Source organism: Hevea brasiliensis, chromosome 2, assembly GCF_030052815.1.
Source record: "Hevea brasiliensis isolate MT/VB/25A 57/8 chromosome 2, ASM3005281v1, whole genome shotgun sequence".
NCBI classification, from domain to species: Eukaryota; Viridiplantae; Streptophyta; class Magnoliopsida; order Malpighiales; family Euphorbiaceae; genus Hevea; species Hevea brasiliensis.
Window position 1 is genome coordinate 93,506,047 of NC_079494.1, and position 23,830 is coordinate 93,529,876.

General features: G+C 33.5%; 3 protein-coding genes across 7 annotated transcripts; 1 reads left to right on the forward strand and 2 right to left on the reverse strand.

Annotated features, from left to right (window-relative positions):
* Positions 1-3,921, forward strand: LOC110666641 (uncharacterized). 3 transcript variants are annotated; one of them, XM_058136005.1, is made up of 3 exons: positions 1-184; positions 285-508; positions 624-3,921. In XM_058136005.1, the coding sequence occupies exon 3, from the start codon at positions 859-861 to the stop codon at positions 3,835-3,837; it is 2,979 nt and encodes a 992-aa protein (XP_057991988.1). In that variant the 5' UTR covers positions 1-184; positions 285-508; positions 624-858; the 3' UTR covers positions 3,838-3,921. The 3 variants fall into 3 exon arrangements, with proteins under 3 accessions (XP_057991988.1, XP_057991992.1, XP_021682901.2); XM_058136009.1 differs by having other exon boundaries at positions 311-508; XM_021827209.2 differs by having other exon boundaries at positions 351-508.
* Positions 2,789-5,277, reverse strand: LOC110666642 (PRA1 family protein G2). Its single transcript, XM_058136013.1, has 2 exons — positions 4,448-5,277; positions 2,789-3,787 (listed from the first exon to the last, which is right to left on the reverse strand). The coding sequence occupies exon 1, from the start codon at positions 5,202-5,204 to the stop codon at positions 4,572-4,574; it is 633 nt and encodes a 210-aa protein (XP_057991996.1). The 5' UTR covers positions 5,205-5,277; the 3' UTR covers positions 2,789-3,787; positions 4,448-4,571.
* Positions 5,278-11,216: 5,939 nt separating this feature from the next.
* On the reverse strand, positions 11,217-18,759 carry LOC110666640 (uncharacterized). Of its 3 annotated transcripts, none has more exons than XM_058136018.1 (4): positions 18,407-18,759; positions 17,107-17,578; positions 15,233-16,397; positions 11,217-14,767 (listed from the first exon to the last, which is right to left on the reverse strand). In XM_058136018.1, exons 2-4 carry the CDS (start codon positions 17,271-17,273, stop codon positions 11,708-11,710), a joined length of 4,392 nt encoding a protein of 1,463 aa, XP_057992001.1. In that variant the 5' UTR covers positions 17,274-17,578; positions 18,407-18,759; the 3' UTR covers positions 11,217-11,707. The 3 variants fall into 3 exon arrangements, with proteins under 3 accessions (XP_057992001.1, XP_057992006.1, XP_057992009.1); XM_058136023.1 differs by having other exon boundaries at positions 18,567-18,744; XM_058136026.1 differs by lacking the exon at positions 18,407-18,759 and adding an exon at positions 17,754-18,370.
* Between the last annotated feature and the right edge of the window lie 5,071 nt (positions 18,760-23,830).

Genomic DNA, 23,830 nt, shown 5'->3' on the forward strand with positions numbered 1-23,830 from the left:
CCATATATCATTCTGACATATTAAAAAAAAAAAAAGCCCATACGTCAGATTCCTCCTTCTGTACAGCTTGTTATGACTTATGAGAGAGAGAGAGACAGAAGGGGGTAGGTTTTGATTTTTGAAGAGCTGCAGCAGAGAAGGGCCTCTCTTTTCCTTTGTGCCTCAAACCCAGAACAAAGCAAAGGTAATTTCAATGATTCTCTACTTGGGGTTGTATACTTTAATTGGTTTTTAATGATTTATAGCTCTTCTTTACTTCATATGATGACCAATATTATTGACAGAGATTAACAAAACAACCTCCATACAGTTTCCAGTAAATCTGATTTAAAGATCATCTATTGTCTCAGAGCACAGCTTGAATGCTTCCCATCTCCAAGCATTAATGTGTGGACAAGAAGGAGCTATTCCCTCATATGTTAATAGTCTTTTAGTCAAATCCACCTCCAGAGGCAGAAAAATACAGTTATGGGTCTGACTGAGAGGGCCACACTAAGAGGTGATACAGGTATGCGTCACATGCAGATTCTCCTGCATAAGCATTACTTACTGTTGCATTCATCTGCTTCTGGGCTTTGGCCATAGTCTTTTGTCAGAACCACTCACTTAAATGTGTCTGTCAGCTTCAATGTGAGGAAGGAATCCAATCCAATGGAGAAACAGCCAAGCTTTTCTTAGCCAAAAATGGTTCCTGTGAAGCAAATAATGGAGCGTCTTTGTGACCTTCCAGTCTGTGACATTGTTCAGAGTACATCCACCGAGAGGTACTAAGTTTTCTGGTGGAGAATATTGTGAAGTTTAGCTTTCTAAAGAGAAGTGAGATCTACTGCAGATATCAAGATTTGAGAAGCTTCATTCATGGCCATGGATGAAGAAGCATCACTCTCTAGTCAACTTCCTCAGGAACCTCCAAATGGGCTCACCATCAAGATTTCAACTTCTTGCAGCAAAACTGGTAAAGGCATCTCAACTCTCCTTGCTTCTTCAAATTCAGATTTGCCTTCTCCAAACTTAAAGAACTCGATTGAATCATCCCCATTAAACTCTCCTTCCCTAGTGTCTCCACCATCATCAGCATTTGTTTCAGCCCTGCAATCACCATATATATCACCAAGAGCTATAACCCCAAAACCTACTCCACCAGAGAATCCAACACCGGTCACCTATCCATCACCACAGGTCTCATCATATCGGGGCTCACAATCAGATGACATACCAAGCAGCTCCTACACTCTCCCATCAGACCAATACGAATATTCTGATGACCCAGCTGATGCAAAGCTCAAGTACGTGACCTGTGTTCCAGTACCAGATCCTGCCCCACCACGCATCTCCTTCTCATTTCCTGTCCCTCGCATTTCCTTCAAAGGGTCTGTTTCCCCAGCTTCCAATGCCAAACTCAGGAGCTGTGACGTTTACATTGGCTTCCATGGCCAGAATCCTAATCTTATCCGTTTCTGTAAATGGCTTAAATCTGAGCTAGAGCTCCAGGGAATTGCTTGCTTTGTTGCGGATAGATCCAAATACTCAGATCAAAACCACGAGATTGCAGACAGAGTTATCAGCTCAGTCGCTTATGGAATTGTGGTGGTGACGAACTCCAGCTTCCTTAACCATCTGAGCTTAGAGGAGATTAGATTCTTTGCTCAGAAGAAGAACTTGATTCCAATTTTCTTTGGCACAGAGCTTGCAGAAATCATGGGCCTTCTCTACTGCAATTCAATTGATAAAGAATGTAAAGAAGCAATTGGACTATTGAAGTATCATGAGTTCAAACTGGAAACGAATGAGGCAAATTGGAGGAGCTGTGTAGCAAAAGCTGCTGGGCTATTAAGAGCTAAACTTGGGCGAAAGAGTGTGGCTGAGAAAGATGAAATAGAAAGATTGGAGGAGCTTCCATTTCCACGAAACAAATCTTTTGTTGGTAGAGAGAAGGAGATCATGGAGATTGAAACTGCCTTATTTGGATGTGGGGATACTCTTGAACATAAGTACTCAATTCCAATAGTACAAGGAGAAGCCCATGAGCAATCCGGGGACCTTGGAAATGATGAAAGTGAGACAGCCATCACCCAAGGGGAGAGATATATTAATTTGGAGTTCGGAGGTAAGTGCAAAGAACCAGCATTAGAGGCCTGGGTGGAACCAGTTATTGGAAGGAATTCCTGGAAGAGGTCAAAACACAAGAAATCAAAAAGTGGGAATTACAAGTGCCTGGGTTGCAGCAGTGTTTTTTGCATAAATGGCGTTGCAGGCATTGGAAAGACAGAGCTTGCACTTGAATTTGCTTACAGGTATTCTCAGAGATATAAAATGATTTTGTGGGTTGGTGGCGAAGCTCGATATCTCAGGCAGAACATACTAAATCTCTCACTTAATCTGGGGTTGGATGTGAGCGCTGATGGTGAAAAGGAACGAGAGAGAATTAGAAGCTTTGAAGAGCAAGAATTTGAAGCATTCAAAAGAGTCAAAAGGGAGCTGTTCCGAGACGTGCCATATCTACTTATTATTGACAATCTTGAGACAGAAACAGAATGGTGGGAAGGGAAGGACCTGTATGATTTGATTCCAAGGAACACTGGAGGGTCACACGTGATTATCACAAGCAGACTACCCAAGGTGATGAATTTTGACATGATGCAGCTTCCACCATTGCCATTGGCAGATGCAATGATCTTAATGAGAGGGCGAAGGAAAAAGGACTACCAACGCGATGAGCTAGAATTTCTTCAGAAATTTGATGAGAAATTGGGAAGGTTGAGCTTTGGTTTATGGGTGATTGGATCACTTCTTTCAGAGTTTTCAATTTCTCCATCAGAACTCTTCGAAGCAGTTAATCAAGTTCCACCTGAAGATGGTTCTGCATGCTCCTATATGAGCATAAATGATGAACAATACTGTAAAAACAATCCTTTCCTAATGAAGCTTCTAAATTTTTGTCTCAATGTTCTGCAGCAAAGCAATGGGACAAAGAACGTTCTTGCCTCCAGAATGCTTCTCGTTGGTGCTTGGTTTGCTCCAGCACCCATTTCAGTAACTTTGCTGGCAACAGCAGCTAAGGATATGCCTACTATTGGAAATAGATTTAAAAAATGGACCAAATGTCTAAGCCTTCCATTTGCCTGCTGCTCTGGTTGTGGATTAGCGCCCCAAAGTGAAGAAGATTCTGCCATTCTTCTTGTTAAACTAGGACTAGCACGGAAAGCTAACAGGCATCCTGCTTGCTGGATTCAGTTCCACCCCATAACTCAAGTGTTTGCAAGAAGAAAAGAAGGTTTATCAGCTGCCAAGGCCACTGTGCAAGGAGTAAGGAAAATTGGCAACCCGATGATCAACTCTGATCATTTATGGGCATCTGCATTCCTTGTCTTTGGATTCAAATCTGAACCCCCACTTGTCCAGTTGAAGGCAATTGATATTGTTTTGTACATAAAAAAGACAGCACTCCCACTAGCAATTAGAGCCTTCACAACCTTCTCAAGGTGTAATTCAGCACTGGAGCTTCTGAAAGTGTGCACTAATGTGCTTGAAGAAGTAGAGAAGACATTTGTGTCACAAATACAAGACAGGTGCCATGATTCACTTTGTTGGACGAAGACAATACAAGGACATCAAAGAGTGGATGAATATGTGTGGCACGATGTAACTTTGTTGAAGGCTACTTTACTTGAAACTAGGGCAAAGTTGCTGCTGAGAGGCGGGCACTTTGATAGTGGCGAGAAATTATGTAGGACTTGTACAAGTATCCGGACAGTGATGCTTGGCCACAACAATGCCCAAACCTTGGCTGCGCAAGAAACACTAGCAAAGTTAGTTAGAATGAGAAGCAAAATATGATATTCTCTTATAGCATGGAGAAGCTCAGTTTTGTTAACATTGTAATCATTTTAGGTAGAAGTATAAACATAAGTTTTCTCATCATTCAGTTGTCTTTCCCTTTGCACGTTACCACTTTCAAGTTCAAAAGCATAATTTTTTTTCCTATTTATGATACTTTACAAGATGTTTAATTGTGGATGTCTTGATTCTTTGAACTCTACCAATACCAACCATTCAAAGTAAATGATCATCTACAGGGAATGAAATGGACGAGCAGGAAAAATTAAGGAAAATGGTAGTTGAGAATAGTTAATTTCTTTATCTGAATCTGAATGATTAATAATGCAACAGGTCCCATGTAGGATGGAAAGTGCATGGAGGGTGTCTGTTCTAATTCTAACAATGACAGCTCCACAAGGTTCTGAATTTCATATAATTGGATACCATAAATAAAACAACACGTGAGGACACCAAAACTCAAATTCAAACATTATAGAGAAAAATTACATTTGCTGAGTTGAATCAAGAAAAAAGAAATAGAATTTGAGATCAACACAATCCACTAGATTCATCCCAAGAATCTCACACACTTGTACACACAAAAGAAGACTATCAGAAAAATTCACACCTCAGTAGATTGTTGAATATATTCTCTGTCTAAGAACAAAACTAACTTGCAGGTTCATCCAACGAAAACACACACTTGAAAAGTTCATGAAAGAATCAAACAATGGCACAATTTTAAAAGTAGGTTAGTCCGATATAGTAAATTCAACTCGATCGGATACAGGTACAGCTCCATATCCAGCTCCAGAAGCTGAACTGATCAAAGATCTTGATGCAGCCTCTCGTTCATCAAGAAATAGCCCATCTGCGTTCTTCAAAACGGCGTGAACACCACATATCAAAATCCCTATCACAATACCTAACACCAAACTCCAAAAGCCACCGCTCAACCAAATAGCCAAAATTGAGACCAAAACCAAACCTACTAAAACCAGACGATCACTCACTTGATAGCCCCAAAAGACCAGTGGATCTTCTCTGAAAAAGTAGATTAGCAACCAGAGTGCGAAAACGAGGGCAAATAGGATCAGTGCATATGGGGACCCCGTCAGAGACAACGCACCGGAGACGGAGACGACGATAGCGTAGTTGATGCGAAAATAGCGGAGGTTAATGCGGAGGCGGCTCAGGCCGGAGGCGAAGGAGTCGGGGCGGTTGAAGGTTCCGGATGCGATGAGTTCGGGCCACGGGCGAAGGCGGGAGACGAAGGCAGTGAGGTTATGAAGTGACCGAGATATGACATCGGCGGGGGAGATGGGGATGGTAGTATAGATGGTTGGGGCGGCGGGGGTAGCGGTGGGTGCCGACGGTTGCGTCATTTTTTCTTTTGACTTTTTCTTTGGAAGTTTGACCCGTTTGACCACAACTAACCCTTCAATTCTTGAGCTTAATTGATCAAGCTATCGAGGGAGGAAAAGGACGTGGCAAGCGTACGTGTAAGCCATGCATTGGACTTTGTGGGTCCCATTTAATACGGGGTCTGACCGTCGGAACCTCAACTAACCGCCAATAATACCTGAATTTTTGGAGGGTGTAAAAAAATAATCAGAGTATACTTTTTAAAAAATATATTACATATATTATTGTTTGTGTATATTTTCGTAATTTGAAATTGTTTGAGAGTCAAATATTTAAACTTAAATTTCAATAAAATTTAAAATAAATATAAACTTTTAAAATAAAGATTTAAAATAATGATTTAATTATAACACTGCAAATTCAAATTTATTTTAAAAAACTTTAAATTTAAGATATAATATTTAGATTTTTTTTTTTCGCTTCTACTTTTTCAATGCATGTTTTGCTTTATGTGATTTGTATGAGAGCAATGAAGTGTCTTTTGGTGGTTTAAAGCTATATAACAACTAAATACTACCTTGGAAGTTTTTTGCAGCATTCTTCCAGCTTTCATTTGCAGACATATGACTGTGGCTTCTTCTTCTTATTCTTCTTCTTCTTCTTCTTCTTCTTCTTCTTTTTTATATTCTAGTGACAACTCAAATCATATCCAGGGACATTGGATTCAGTTCTTTTGTGTTATCATATTTCTTATATATTCACTTAAAAATTATCTTTTATATTTTGAAGCAATTAATAGTATATAGGATAATTGAAGTTTGATTGTACTACTTAATTACAATCATTACTCATGTGCCTAATTTGTGAATGAGACAGTTGTAATTTTGTGAATTGCATAATCTTTTGGTGAGTTCTTTAACTTTCATGTCTTTTTTCACCAAAAGGGGTGAGAGGGGGAAAGGAAAGAAATGAAACAGACTCAGATTATATCATGGTTATCTTTTAATGATCATGTCCTGAAGCTTCATTTTATCACTAAGATTCAAAAAATAAACAATGTTCTGCTTCATTTCACCAGTTTGTCTCTCATTGTCAGAGTTATTGCTCTTCTGAGTTAATATCTGTTTGCATGAAGGTTTTCACCAATCTTGAATTTCTCTATAAATTCTTAATTAAGAATTCATTCTCTTTTCTACGAAGCGATGGCTCTTGCTTATGTCTATGAGGTTCCAAAATTTCTTATAGATTCCAAGTTTCTGGTCAAATGTTACAGTGATAACAAGGAGATGCTGAAATTTGCCGGAATGTCTACTGAACATTTCTTTGGCTACATATATGCTCTGGACTGGAGAGAATCATAGAAACAGAATATGATTTCTTTCCGGAGAACCGGGACTTGTAGAAATAACAAATTATTTTTGAAGATTTCCGCTCGAAGAATAAGCTGTCTTATGGGAAACTTGGAAGAATAAAATTGATAATTCTTGGGTCTGGTAAGCTTTATAATGGACTACATGAGAAAGTCATCATGAACGGTTTAAAATGGAATTCATCTTGGATAGACCTATTTCCAAGGATCAATGAAGGTACTCGAGATTACATAATAGCAGTTGAAGTGGACGCTAACAGCTTATGTAAACGGATAGAGCCTCTAGAAAATTATGTGCAAGGGAAAGGATCCAAATTCCCATCTCCAGTCATCAGTTTTATCACAGATGGGAACTCAAACATTAAGTAAAAATAGGGCTTCTTTTGAGCCTTGGCCAGCACAAATGGGAAATACTTGAAACTTTAAAATCAAAGAATCACATGGAAGAGATGAGAGAAGCCTTGATATAAATGATCCAACAGTGAAGGTAATTGCAAATCCTTAAATGTCTGACTACTTAGAAAACGAATGAATAAACTGAGGTAAGTGTTCGTAAGGAGAGTGAGATGAACTTATTCGGATTAGGACAATCATTATTAATTAATTAGCTTTTCACTTTTGACCACGCCCAAATGGTGCGTCATTTAGGAGGGAATGACCAAAAATAAGACTTTAACTCAATTATTAAAGTTAATCTGTCAATTTAAATGACTAATATTTAAAATTGGCCTGAAAAAAAATTTTAAGTGTCTAATCTGATTTGATCCAATCCCTTAAAATATAACATTCACCTAATAAACTTAAGTCGGAGCCTTCTACTTGAAAAAAAAAAAAAAAAAAAAAAAAAAAAAAAAAAAAAAGATAAGTAAAACCTTGAGTCAAATTAACAGTTTAAAATGAATAGTTAAAGATATCGTGGACTAAAACTGTTTATGGATTTATAGAACAAAAGTGCTCCTTTATCCGAAGACATTCTGGAAGAGCCACTTCTCCTCATATTCAAAATGCTGAACTTGGAAGACTATAATTACAAAATAATGATGAATTTACATATTACATCATATATGGTACTCTCCAAAGCATTCCCCACCACTCTTACGGAATCTACACAAACTTGGTACACCAGCGTAGAACCAGCATCGGTGCACTCATTCACGCAACTAGCCCAGCTTTATAGGTATTGTCCCACCAAAGCATGCAACCTCCTTTTTATAAACCATCAACCAAGAAAAGAATGAGTCTCTGAGAGAATTCGTTGCTGGATTCAATCAAAAGGCTTTGAAGCTTTTTGGTCTAGATCACAAACGAATTGTCGAGGCAGTGAACAACGGAACTTTGAACCGGCCTTTTTTCAACTCATTGTGGAAAATATGCTAACCATGCTGACAAATCTGATGCAATTGGCTGACAAATATATCAGGCAAGATGATACTTATCATATATCTAAACCGCCATTCGACTCAAAACCAATTTGTAATTGGACAAGTGGTTAAGTCAGACACAACTCATAATTTGAATAGATCCACTTAATGTTATTTATAAGTGATATAGTCTATTCCAAAATTCGGACTCCGGAGGTTTGGATTTGCCTAAGTCCAAGACCGGTTTGATGTGGATCGAACGTTGCTGTAAGTGGACATGAAATATAGAGATCTACAAGCTCTTAAGCTCAGCCCAGAGATCTCAGATCTTGAGAAGATCAATCAAATCGTCTTACTAAGATCATATGAATTCTTAACAAGTTGGTAATTAGGATATCGACGCTACGAAATAGAGATCAAAATGGCGTGGACACGATAAGAGTCATTGAGTATGATAGCGTGATTCTAGCCAGGAATCACACTAATTATATTATTCTGTAACGTACGCATGTACGAGAGCTCAGGATTGGCTAATAGGATCTCGAAAATCATGTTAGAATATCGTTTATCACTATATAAATAAGCCCCTAACGTCTACTCTCAGACAATTTTTACATTCTCTAAAAAAAATTATTTCATTGATTTTCTTCAAATACCATCATTGACTTGAGTATTAGAGTGACTATCAAATGGCAGTCCATTTTCAAATATTTAGTATTAGACAGCCCAAGATCCATAAAGATGACAAACGAAAGTAAATTTGGACTTAAGAAAATTGAGTTTGAATTATAATCATTAAAGTATTTTTTTTTTAATCATTTTAAGTTGCAGTTGATTCATTTAAAAATCTCTATTAAAATGAATTTCAAGTCAAATTTAAAAAAAAAATTGTGAATTATTTTTTTAATTAATTCAAACGAGTCAATTTCAGATCTAGTCATAAAATTCTTAATTAATTGTTTTTAATTGTGTAAATTATTCGTGTTCAAATAATTTTATTTTATATGAATTAAAATAAATTATGTGTAACTTTGATCAAAATTTGCACTCTAATTCCACATGAGATGGGCGCAAATTTGACATTTAACCTAATAAGATGACCAAAAATGACGACAAAATGGAAGATGAGGGAGACAAATATGAGTAGGCAATGTTTGGCGGTGGCAAAGTAATTAGGAGAAAAAAGGCGTTATTAACGTTTTTAAAACTCCAGAAGGATTAGTCAGTGTCATCATAAAATCTAACAGATTCTTCTTGGACACCAATTATTTATTTATATATATATAATTATTATTTTTCTAACTTTTTAAAGGACTACAGTAAAGTGATTAGGAGGATGACAAGGACAAATAATAATGGCTCACACACGCTAACCCAAATTCTTTTTTTTTTAATAGGTTATGATTGAGCTCATTTTCTTTCATAGTAAAAAAAAATACCGTAAATTTGAATAAATTTAATAATTATTAAATTAAATATTTATATTTATATTTAAATATTTTTTAAATATAATTTAATTAATTTTATAAGTCTAATTGTTATAAAGTTCATTCTCACATGTGAGAATAGTAAAAGAAGAAAGAGTGTTGCTTAAGTGCCCACCTTTCACCATGCAAAAATGCGCATTCCTACGTTCCATATCCCAACCCTCACGTTCCCTCAAAATTTAGGTAGAAGGATATTTGAATTTCTTCCATTTTTTTAATAAAAAAAATGTAAAATATATAAAAAAAATTATATTGGAAAATTGAAAATTAGATAAAATATTAATTGGAAAAAATATATTTAGAAAGTTACAAAACTGAGAGAATTGAAATTTTATAAAAATATAATTATTAAGTAAATATTATATAATTTATTTTTTTAATTTAATAATTATATATATATATATATAACTCTTTATTCCATGTGATATGCGGACATAAAAATCACAACTTTATTATATAATTTTTCCTGTTTTAGTTTTTATCCGATTAAAGATTTAAGAAGGGAAATGGAATTCGACTCTTAAGGGTCTACATTCTAGATTGATTTAAAATTGCAAGCCAATGAATGATTTCAAATTTAAATTTAACCAATTCAATTTTAATGCAAACCAAATTTTGAATCGGCCCAAGACAGCGTCTGAAGCTAGATATTGCCAACACAGAGCCCATCATCTTTTGTAGTTTAGTGCTCTTTGACCACACGCGCTCTCTGTCTCTCGCGTCGTCAAGTTCGTACTCTTTCTTCCATTAACAGTACGCACTTTCATACACCATAACGGCTATATTTCATGGTCTCTCAACCGATGCCTATGGCTTCTTGCTTCGAATTGTAAGTACCAAAGCAAAGAAAAAGAAAAGGCCGACGAGAATGACCAAAATCTACAGTGACTGTCATGTGATATTTTTTTTCGCTCTCTTTTTACCCTCTTCCTTTAAAAGGGTCCTACCATCTTTATGCAATTGTTCTTGTCTTACCCCACATCAAATTTATATAATAAACTCTCCCATTTCTTAGCTCATAAAATAACAAAAATATAGATATATATGTACTACAAAATAAAAGAAGAGACCATATAGATAGATAGGAAGAAGGAATATATATATATATATATATATATATATATATATATATATATATATATATATATTCTTTATCAAAGTTCATTAATGGGGAAGACCCCATTATATAGTTCATCTTTGGCTGGACATGATGAATATTAATAAAACGGGTAGAAAAGAATTACTACAAAGTGCATGGTTGGTTCGTGTATCTGATGTTGAACCACTAGTAATATATGACAACTCCATCACTATATTTTGCGTCTTTAGGCACGGTATGTGGCAATCTCTAGTCATATCATAACTCTACCATGCATGCACCTATATATATTGCTAAAATCATGAAGATGACCCTCAAACAGTGTTATTATTCTCATTCTTATCTATCTATCCACAGTGACCTGAGGATCAGGCTAAATGTGTACACAAAAATGTGGCCATATTCATTCCTCTTATAGCTTTAGACGATATCATCTTTTAACTTTGATTCTAAGTTCATCACCATTTCAGGAACAAGGAAGTACTGAAGTTTCATTAATCAGCTAGCTCAATAGAAATTGCCTTGCATGGGAAACCCACTACGCATGGAATGGAAAACAGTGTAGAAGTTCAGTTGAAGATTAAAAAAAATCATGTTACAGAGGTAGTTTTATGACTGATATGTATATTAATATGTGCATTGCCTGTAATAGCATGCATGAGATGCTTAAATAATGGAAAATAGCCCAAATAAAATATAAAAGGAGAAAATTATAATAAAAAAGAAAAAGGTGAGAATTTCTTTATAGGAACACCTGACTTTAGCTCAGATGAAAGCTATATGGGAAAAATGACATAAAATAAAAAGGAAAATAAGGGTGAGAACTTTATAGGAACATTTGACTTCTTTGTCTTCCAGCCAAGGTTCCTTATCAACTATTATTCAACGATTGCTTATACATTATCTAGTCTTGAGGAAACTTTGACATTGCCCAAGCAGAACCCCAAAAAAACTGCTTAAAATGAGACTCGACATTCAGTACATCAGAAATTAATACAAACTTTTCTCTGAGTTCCCAACTGCTTTGCTCATGCAGGGCATCTTCGATCAAACTGCCATTATTTCTGCTAGTCATTTTTAAACACTGAAAGTTTCTGGCATCTTGTATTCTGAGGTAGCAGCTCAAGTCCAACACAAGTTTGATTGATGAGCAACCTAGTAAACCACAATCTTTGCAGAAATGGCCATGCAAGCCAAAGTACCTTGACTATGAAAAGCCTGGAGAATAATGCAGTGCTGTAGATCTTAGATGACCAGGTGAGGATGATGCAGCTGCAAAAGGGCTCCGCTGCAACACAACTGAACCTTCTGAAGTACAACCCCACCTAACGGGACATGAGTTGCCTAGCTTTGCAGGGGTTGCATGAAAGCTGGCATTACGCACAATAGGTGATTCGCCAAGGACAGAATGTTCCTGTGACTGATAACATGAAAAAGGATGTGCACGAGTTGGGTTATAATTTGGAGCCACCGGAATCGGGATTCCAGAAGCAACTACCTGGTTTTCCCTCCCAGGTTCAGTATACTTCACAACATTTTCACTTTCAGGAACATCATCAACAATGATGATTTCTTTTACTGGATTTGTGGAGGAATCAGTATGCTGATAATGGCAGTCAGCAGTTGCTATAACTGTCTCCATATTATCTGTGGGTGATACATTTAACCTGTTCTTTATCCTACTATGTCGGCTTGAAATGTTGCAATCACCTTTGTACTCGTGAAACTCCCTGGATGACGCAAAACTGCAATCTGTAAGCTGGACTTGAAACATGCCTGCTGGTAGTCGAGCATGTACAGGTAATTGAGAATCAGATTGGCTTCTATAACTATTCGACAACCCCCCATCAAAGCATTGATCTACTTTATGAGAGTTCTGACCAAAGATGACAGAAGCTTGGGGCCCCATATGACGTAAGGGATGGCAGTCCTGATTCTCGATATTGCCAGGATAGACTCTGGAAAAGGCCAGAAATGGAGAGTTTTGATGGCTATTCTGAACACGAGGTTGGACCCCTCCAAGTGGTACTGAAGTATCTTCATCTTTGTTGACCACCATTAAGTTCTTTCCCATCAGCCGAAGTATAGGATTGGACGCAGATGGACTAGCAGAATCAGAATCAGTACGAGCTAAAAACCTCACTCCTGGATTGGAAGAATCCTTAAAAGGAATGGGACCTGCAAGGGGCTTAATAACTGGGAGAACCACCTTCTCTGATCCTGAATTTGTGCAACTGCTTGGAGGAACCAATTCAGGTCGCATATCCAAATCTGCAGGCCTTAGGCTGGAGTTGAAATCCATATGCTTTCCACTAGCAGGAACAGTCACTGAAGCCATTTTTCGTCGTCTCAATAGTTGTGAATTTTGAAAATTTAAAGCAACACCCTGAGAAAATCTCTCCTTCCTTTGGCAACAGCATGGCTGATCATTCCTGAAATTGAGAGAGCCCTTCTCAATATAGATTCTGTCAGGTTTCATATATTCTCCATCCAAAGTAGTTCTTTCCACTTCGGCACCTGTTGCCTGTGGAACAGCACCAGCACTTTGCACTGAAGGCTCAACACTAGCACCAGTTGACCCAATCTTCTCTTTAACAACATAAGGTCCCACCGATGATGATGGTTCAGAATGGTTAAAATCAGATCTACCTGCTGTAGAGTTAGAGATGGTGGATGCTGCAGACATTGGCGAATCAGATGAATGTCCATCAACCACATCATGCTGATCCAGAGAAGAATGAACCCGGCTTGTGGTAAGAGAAGAGTTGCCTTGAAAATCTTCTGAGCCAAAATCCCTAGGACTCGGCAAAAAAGACCCTGGTGGTCCTGGAATAGGTATTGGATCAACCTCTGGAAAAGAGCTCCCTTGCCCAACTTCTGAATCCAACTCCACCCCTATATCAGCATCTTGTGCCACCATATCATTGCCAATTTCATCAGCAGAAAATATCTCTTGATCATTGACAAAATCAGGCTCAGTTGGAACTCTTGGTGCTTCATTCCCACATAAAAGCCCTCTGTAATCTTCAACAGATTGAAGAGAATTAGATTGGACCTCCAAGGAATTGCTGGGCTTGTAAAATTCTGAGTCTACCGGCTTAATCAAGCTGCTTCCGCTCCTGCCATCAGAAGTTTTGGAAGACGGCTCAACAACAATGCACTCCGCACATACATGAACCTGTTTTCTACCAGAGTCTATGTAATCAACTTTCTGCAGCAAATCATTACCAATTCCAACTGAAGAATCTGCATTTGCCCGCTCATCATGATAATAACATGAAGTTGCAGATTTTGAGCTCCTCAAAGCCAATGCTTCCTCCCCTTGAGAAATACATGATAATCCTCTTGCTTGCCTAGTTTCCAGGACATTGCTTCTCTCATGAGACTCCTCATCAGCTATTTCTTCTCTTTCAACTTGATTTTCTGCATCCCCATGCATCAAATCATAGTATTGATCAACTTCAGAATCCCAAGTCACTGCCCCTTCTTCTCGTTTTTTCATGAAACGCACTTGAGAATTCTTAATGGCTGACCACTTCTTAATTTTACCAGGCACAGATTCAGTCACAGAAGACCGGCCCTTAGCAGACAAGTTCTTACTAAAGGAGGAGAATTTCATTGCTTTTGTTACAACAGCATGAGCATTCCGTGGAGATTTTGTGCTAGCAATGCAAGAAATGTCAGGATTTTTGTTTGTATCTTTGCAAGTACTAACTATCTTCTTGCTCAGCAAAAATGCATGATTCCTGGAGAAGCTTGAAAGTCCCAGCATACAACTAGCGTGCACTGAAGTGTCACTTTTGCCCAATTGATTGGAATTTGCTTTAATTGATGGAGAAGAGCTCTCCAAATTGTCACTGGTCCTGCCTTCCACCAAGAGATTGCTCACTTTGTTTCCACCAGGAGATTGCTCGTTCTTGTTGCCAACTTGGACTTTAAGAAATAACTTATCCATTCTCTCACTGTTTCCAGGAGATGTAGGACTCTCAGACTGATTGGTAGATTTCTGAACATGATTCCTCTCCGCAAGAGAATCACCCAAAAATGATTGACCATTGTCAACCAGAAAATCCCCAGGCAAATGCCAATTACATTTCACAGGTTGATGGCCCTCTTGACTAGTAATCTTCTTTGTAAAATCTCTTCGTTTGGAGCAAACCCATGGTCTTAAAGTCCCAGAATCACTGGATTTGGTTTGTTTTGACATTAGATGTTCTTTCTCAAAACTTCTAGCTTCTCTCTTACATTCTTGTTGACCTCCAGAAATCTGTTTACATTAATTTTGAAACCATATATAACTGAATATTCATTCTGCCGAATTTTCATTTAAAAAGAAAACACTAAAGACTAGTAATTTAAAGTGCAGAATGCCATCACAAGTAAGCACTATTAAAAATGGGCTCAAAGGGGAAAAGAAGTGATTATCATGTTGTTTTAGCTCCTTTGTGCACAGTCAGGAATAAGTATGGAACCAATCCAACGTTAAAAAGCTAAGGCCCAGGCATAACGGAGGCAATCCAAAACCACTGGATACGTCCACCATTTATTGCACTAAAAAATACAACATAATAAAATATCCCATACTAATAAACCAACAAAGGTAAATTAGCTGGTCTAATGAGTGCTCAAATTCTTTTGTCCATAAAATGGTTAAAGCAGTCCAAGAGGAAGATGCATAAATTGTTTAGAAAAAGGGAAACTAAAACATACGTAGAAAGCAAGAGAACTGTACCTGGGAGCCATGGGCCTTGTGGGAGAAAATTTTCTTGCTTTGAGGAGCAAGTTTCAAATACTTAAGATGTTTTTGTGCGAGCCGTTTTTTCTTCTTCTTTGCAATGTATTTGATTCCTTTGTCTCCTTTCAAAGGTTTCCTTGCTCCAATATCTTCCCCTACTTTGGAAACTGAAGGTTGGTCGCTAAACTTGGATAAAATCCTAAGTTTGGTGCCATTTGCATCAATATAAACGGGACCTACATCACCAGCATCCTCAGGATGAACTTGTGACACCCTGTGCTTTTTCCCTTCATTAGTAGTCTCAGTCTTCTCAGTTTCTTGAGTAGGCATGCTTGAAATTGTGGCCCAATTTGTACCATTTCTTCGATCAAGTTCTTCTAATGTACATGGTGTAGCTGTCATATAAATATCCGCCATCAACCTTGTTTTCCTCGGCTTAAACCTATGTCTTGTTAGCTTAGAATCAGCTGTCCATTTGGGTGTTGACTCCACTGAAAGACACTGATCGATGTGAGCATTCAAAGTAGTGTTAGATGTGGACGAGAAGGTTTTGCAAACAGGGCAAACTTTGGAAGCCATTGTTTCTGAGACAGTAGTAGAATTAGAAGCTATATCTTCAGTTGAGTTACGATCAGAGTTGCCACCAAATTTCACTATCAACCTGCACTTCTTGCTCAATGGCCTGGAGGTGCTCTCAGTCTTCTTATTCCCAGAAGGTCCCGCAGCCTCAACTGCAATTGAGTTTTTCCTTGAAGTCTCAATCTGTAACAGTGAGCTAGATTGCCTGTTATCAGGAAGCGACTCTATCTCAGATTGAGACACACTTGTTGTTGTAGATGGGAAATCATTTTCTTCTCCAGATCTACATGAACTAACGTCTAAGCAAGATTCTGCTAGCTTATTATTCAACTGGCCTTCATCAGATGAATCTAGTGCGACATGATTGTCTGGCTGCTCCTTATTAAAACTGCTTGTGTTTTGCTTCTCATGTGAAGTAGTTTCAACCGTACATCTCTTAAGGGACTGGTTCCTTACTGAGTCAAGAGGCTGAAATGGTGGTAACAATTCCTTCACGCCATGTTTCAAACAAAGCTGCAAATTTTTCTGAGAAAAAGGCCAATTCTTCCTGATATCTTTATTCCGGGCCGTAAATACATAATCTCTGCACAACAAAATCAAGTACTCGTTGTTATTTACTGCTATCAATATATATACCAAGACATATAAGCAATAATAAGCTACAATTCAGTATGTACAGCAGCTGAAACCGTGATAACCATGAGACCCTTTATATCATATGATAACATGAGAAGGGATCATATGGTTCATGGAACTCCAAGAAACTAAATGAACAGTGAGTATGTAGATAAAGAGCCAAGAAACACGCATGACAACTAGATTCGAAAATCTGGTGAAGTGAGAAAAAGGTCTGCAGTTTATTAGGGATAAGTACAGATTAGAGAGGGATTCTAAACACAAGCGTCAAGAAAGAAAGATCAGGTGAATATTGACCAAAATCGTCCAAACATAAATATACACCCAAGAAGCATATGCTTTAAGCTTGGTGCTTGTGCTTTAAGAGCCGTGAATGAGATCACCGGGCAAAGCAAGCAAAAGCTTTATCAGGGACCAAAATAGAGACAAGATGGAGTGTCAACAATTAGGCCCCATCTCCAACTGAACCACAAGGAAGATGCAACTCTGGATCTGACCCAACGAAAGATCATAACTTTGAGATCACCAGAAGAAAGAGAAGGGAAGCAGTTGGCTTAGCTAGAGAGCCATAACAAAAACAAAGGGAAGAAAGAAAAAAAATCTGGCACTATTCATCCTCAAGGGAGAGATTAACCAGAAAGCAAAGGAATTTTTACCTTATCGAGAAATTGGGAAGTGGGGTATGATGATCAAGGGGTGGGTTTGGTAGATCTACCTCTGGCAAGGGAAGCTTAAGAGAAGCCCTCTCATCACTACTACTATTCAGTTGCGGAAATTGGCAAGAACATGGGGGATCTGGTGGAGGGTTTTCAATGGATAACATCTGATGCTAAGCTTCTCTCTTCTTGTGCTGTTTTTGAAACAGTCACAAGCTTCACCGTAACTACTCTTACTACTATTATCTCTTCCACTTCCACTGGGCCTTATCTTTAACCTGTTAGCCTTCAGCATATATAACACTACTACAGGTATCTTACTCTCTCCTTTTATCTTTCTCTTTCTAATCCAAACCCCACCACAAAGCACTCTCACCACGCACAGCCTCCAGCTGCAACAAAGGAGCTAGCAAACTAGGTAGTTTTTTTCAAGATCAAGCAACCCCACTAGAACCTTCATCCATCAGCCTGCCTGCATCAGACATATAAAAAATATTATGAGATCAACAGACCCAGAAGTTGAAGATGGTGGACTAGCTAGCAGATTCTAGACACGTCATTTTATGTGATAAGAATGAGTGAAATTGAAGTATCTGCGTATTGATCGATCAAGCAAAGCACAAAATAAGCAAAAGAACAAAACCCACAAGCAAAGATGATGTTGAAACTCTAAAAGTATCCAGGTAACCGTTATTTTATGTGGGCAAGCCGCAGAAAAAGTGCTCAAAATTTAGACTTTCAGCAACCACAATCCACTACCATACCACCAGCAATCAAATCTACAAAGAGCTAAGCATATGATAATAGAGATTAAATGAAAGAATTTATTGGCATAAACAGAACTTGCAAAGAATAAAGGAGCTAGCTACCTAGGTTGTGAACGAAGCTATACAAGTAAAGAAAGACAATAATACAAACATAAATCAAAGCAGCAACCTCAAAGATTTTCAAGGTTAGAAAAAGCTTTAATCTAGAAAGCTGGAAGAAATCGAAGAAACCCAAATTTTTCTGGTCTCGTGATTCACATAGTAAGCGAACAGTTATAATGACCAAAAGAAATCTGAGTGAGAACCCATGACTAAGACCAGACTCTATCCTCCCATTTGACGATCAAAGAGCAAGACTTTGAAAAGTATTGAAACTAGGCACAAACTCAAACACAAAAAATCATGAAATCACACAAAAATTTTCTCCTCCATTCCTAATATCGATCTCTACAGACAAAACCCAGCAAGAAAGGAGGAAAAAGAAAAACACCCAGAATCAAAGAAATTGAAGAGCAGCTTCTGGTAAAACAAACCTTAAGCTGTTTGAAGCTTTTGTTTAGAGATGTTTTTGGGCAGAAAAAAAGAAGAAAATGAGGACTTGGGAGAAGGGGAAACCCCAAAAATTAAAAAACAAAACAAATAAAGAGAGAGAGGGCTATGGAGAGAAGGAGAAAAAGAGCACCACCCACTCACACATCAAAAGGCATCAAGTTCTTCTCTCTCTCTCACCAAAAAGCAACTTGTACCATTTTTAACACGACGATTCACCTCCCGTATGTGAATATGCATTGTAAGACTCGAAAACTCTACACACAGAGATTGGGAGAGAGAGAGTTAATTTTTCTTTTCTCTTGCAAATACAAATACGAAGCTGTCATATCCTATACCAACTCTACACATCAATTTCTTTCATTTCTTTATTCTTGATTTTTATCAACGCTTTGGGTCCATCATGAATTCTCCATTTTATCCCTCCCTTTCTTCCTAAATTCAAAACCCAAAAGCCCAATACCTTCCCATGTCGGCTTGTTGCCTTGCTACACGACAAAAAGAAAAAAAAAAAAAAAAAAGCCCTTCTTTCTCTCCCTCGTTCGACAATTAGTTATAGCCTCCTTTGATTTTATCTCAAAACAAATTTTTATTTTTTAGGCCCCTGAATTTTATAAATTTTATCTATTAAACCATAAAAATTTATTATGTATGAGGAAAATTCTTTTAACTTTTATTTTTTTCAATATTAACCTTTTTATAAGATTTTGTTTAATAGGGGTAAAAGAAGTAAAAATTTCTAAAATTCTCCCATTTAAACTTTTTATCAGGATTATATGATTTCGGTTCTAATTTGACATCAATCTAAAAATTGAAATCCAACTTCAATTTGATATTTTTTAATATTTTAATTTAAATTTGATTCAAATTAATTATAGATATTTCAATTTCAATTTTGATTTTTGACAATTTTATTTAATTTTTTTTTATAAATTTCATATATACTATGTCATATATATTTTAATTATATTTACTATTTAAATATATATATATTATCTTAATCACATATAAATACATTAATATGTTAAAAGTAATCAATTTTTTATTTAGTTTTGTTTTGATATGAATTCAATATGTTTTTTTATTAATTTCTAATGAAGAATTAAAATTGAATTAAAATATTAAAATCAATTAAATTTAACATAATTCTAATTGATTGAATATAATTTTTCAATTCAATTTGAGACTTTTAAAATTGTAGTGTATTTCACCTCTTTGTTTGGTATATGAGGAAGGAAAATAATCAAGGGGCAATACTTGCTACTTTTAGAGGTTAAGTGTTAAAAAAAAAGATTTTTTAAGAATAAATTTATTTATAGAATTATATTTTTTATTATAATATATAATTTTTAACTAATTTTAATTATATTTCCTTAATTATATATTAAACTTGTTGCAATAATTTTAACTTAAATTCCTTACTCCTTTAATTATTATTTTTGTAAATATCACTCATAAATTTTCACCCTAATTTTGTTTTCCGTAACAAATAGTTAAAAAATTGTTCATACACACCATGAATAATGTGGCATTCGGTTATTGGTGTTTGCAAAGAGAAAATGACTAGTTCTTAAAATTATTCATTAAAAATGATAAAAAATAAAAAAAAAATAATCTTAAAATTTTACGTTTTGATACTTAGAATATGTGATTTAAATTTTTAAAATATTATAAATTTTATTTTATTAATAATTTAAAGATAAATATTACAAAATCATTAATTTTATTATTTAAAAAAATGTCCTAAGTCCTATAAATAATATAAAATTTAAAAATTAAAAAAAATTGACTTAACAATTTTAATAAAAGAAATTTTTTATTTTATTTTCTACGTAATGTCTATGTCAAATAATTAAGCATTTATTATTAAAATATTAATGAAATAAATTTCAATTTCAATATCAATCTTGATTAGTCTTCTAATCAATCAAAATAGAAGTATCGGATTCGTGTATTTTTATACATTTATTATATTATTTTTATAATAAAAAAATTATTTTATACTGTATAACTCACCTATTATTAATTAATTTATTTATTTTGTCTCCATTAAATTAAAAAAGAAAAAAAGAAAAATAATGCTCAATCAACCATTTTGTTAGTAATTGGATCTCAACTCCCTAAATGTTAAATTACCAAATCTCGGCATATTTTTCGGAAAAAATTTGGTAGATTTGATCAAAAACCTCAACTTGCGTTAGCTATGGCAATGTAAATACAAATTTCTCAATAATAAAATAAGTAAATATAATATAATAAATCAATAATTATATAGTTATTTCAAAAACAAAATAAATGATATAATATATTAAATCAGTAATTATATATTTATTTTAATAATATAATAAATGATATAATATATTAAATTAATAATTATATATTTAATTTAATAATAAAACAAATGGTATAATATAATATAATAAATTCATAATTTTATATTTATTTCAATAATAAATTAAATTATATGATATATGTACTTAATAGTCATTTTATATATTAATAGTAATAGTTAAATATAATTTTATCAAATACTTAATATAAATCAACTATCATCAGTTACCAGCTATCAGTTGTCAACTAACAGTAACAATTCTTAGCTAATAGTTATCAGCTATATCTAACAGTTAAACTAAACACGCTCTTGAGTTCATAGCCCGAAAAGGGAAGAATTGGTATTTATAAACATTGGTTTGTAAATAAGGAAAACAATCTTATAAACATGGTTTACAATTTATATTTTAAAAAATAATAATCTTATAACAAATTTAAAATCTAATTATTTAAAATATAATATTTTAAAATTTATAAATATATTTTACAAATATAATATTAGATTTAATTATTTATTTATATAAACGGGTTCAAATAACAGATAGTTAAAATAAAAAACTCAAGCCCAACACAAATATTATCATTCAAATTCTAATTTATTTCAAATTCAACTGTAATTACCCAAACTCATTTTAATAGGATTTAAAAAATTAAATACTCCCAAATACCCAATTCGCTATTATTCCTAACTATAGTGCGCATTGTATCTCCAATATTTTCCTAATACACATATATATATATATATATATATATATATATATATATATATATATATATATATATATAATAGGAATATATTTTCATAGTGCTGTTAAGTGGCATTTTATTTAATAATATTATCACATAACGCTCTTAATTTAATTCTCTTTTGCTCCTTTTAACTATATAACAAAATTTTAATATTTAAAATAATAAAAAAATCTTATATTAAAATCAATTTCAAATGATTTTATATGTTTGAGCAATATTTATATTATATTACTATATTTTTATTATTTTTATTGTAAAATTTTCATTAAAAAATTAAGAGATAAAAAAATTAATAAAAAATTTGAAATAATATTTAATTAAGAAAATATAAATAATTAATAAAAAAGGGACAATTCCTTAGTTTTATAACTATAACACCCTGATTTTAGAATCAGAAGGCATATAAATAGAGCTTCTGACTCCCCTAATTTATATATTATAACCGTAACACATAATAATAATAATAATAATAATAATAATAATAATAATAATAATAATTTATGGAGTTTAGATAAATTGAAAACATATTTATATATAAAATATATTTATTATACTATATTTACGATATTTAATAAATATAAAATATTTTATTTTTTAAATATAAAATTTAAATCAAGGGAATATTTTATTATAAAACAAAATCTCAATAATTTAACGGTTTTTTTTTTAATTAATGATAATTTGAACAGAAAATTAAATGGATGTATTAATTTATATAAATAATAAAAAAGTGAGGGATTAAATAATCTAATTTTAAAAATACATGCTAAAACTTAGGGGGCTATATTGTATTTTACTCTTTAACTTTTCTAAATTCAATTTTGTGCTTTGATTATAATTGCACTCAATGTGCAATGTTGGGCTTTATTATCTAAAATTAAAATGTTAGCCCTAATGAATAAAAAAGTCTAAACATTTTCATGAATTTACTATTATAGCTAATTCTTTAATTTTTTTTTTATTATAGTCTAACATTTATGATTTGTTGCAATTATAGCTAAAGACCTTAATTGAATTTGTAAAAGTTAACAGAAAATTATAATATAGTTTATGAAGTTTTATTTGATTAATAAAATAATTCATTAATTTAAATTTTATATTTATTTTTAATTGAAATTTATACTAAAAAAATATTTTATTAATTGAAATTAACTTAATTATTCTTTAAATCAACTCAAACAAATTCATGTATAAAAAAATAAATACAAACCATTTTATAAAATAAATTTGATAAGAATATGTAATTAAAAAGAATATATTTCACACCAATTATGGCATTCATTAAATAAAATACACATGTTAATTTGAATTAACTGTATATTAGACATATAATTAATAAATTAATCTTCAATATGTTTCACGTTTGTTAAAAATAATAATTATAACTAAAAAAAATACCCATAGATAGCTAGTGATATATTCGAACATTTTTAAATTTAAAAAATGAAATGATTTGTTGGATTATATTATATGTTATGGAAAGAAAATTATTACCATTATATAATTAATATAATGTTTTGATATGATCATAGCAATTGGACATATTATAATCCATTAAATTATTATTTGTTTAATAGATTTATTTATTTATTATATGATCATAAGCGTAATACATATAAATAAAAACTTATGATATAAATTTTGAATGTTTATAATTTTATAGTTTATTATTAATTAATATAATTATTATTTTCTTAAGATTTTAGCTTTGTAATTAAATTATTTTCTTAACAAATTAAAAGGCAATTTTAATTACAATCGAAGAGTTATTCTTCATATGTTTAATATATAGTTCTCCTTAATTAATATGTACATTTTATTTAAAGGATGCCACAATTTAATTAGGTATATTCTTTTTAATTATATATTCTTTTTAAATTTGTTTTGTAAAATAGTTTGAATTTATTTTATATTTTATTTTTAAATATAAGGTTTTCTTTGGTTTTATTAAAAAAAATAATTAAATTAATTTCAATTAATAAAAATATATTTATTATAAAATTAATTAAAGATAAATATAAAATATATTTTATACAATAAATAAAAAAAATTTAAATTAATAAACAATTTTATTAATCAAATAAAACTTTAAAATCTATATTGTAATTCATCATTAATTTTTTTAGACTACAATCTCAATAAATTCTAAACGTTAGGATATAATATAAAAAAAAAATTAAAAATTGACTATAATTCGATGAAACGTTTTTAATTATTGCTTTTGATTTAAAGCACATAAGTATATGCGCAGATAAAATTTGAAATATATGAACGAATTTAATATTTTTTTTCTAAGAAACATTACCATGGTTTTCCAAAATATTTTA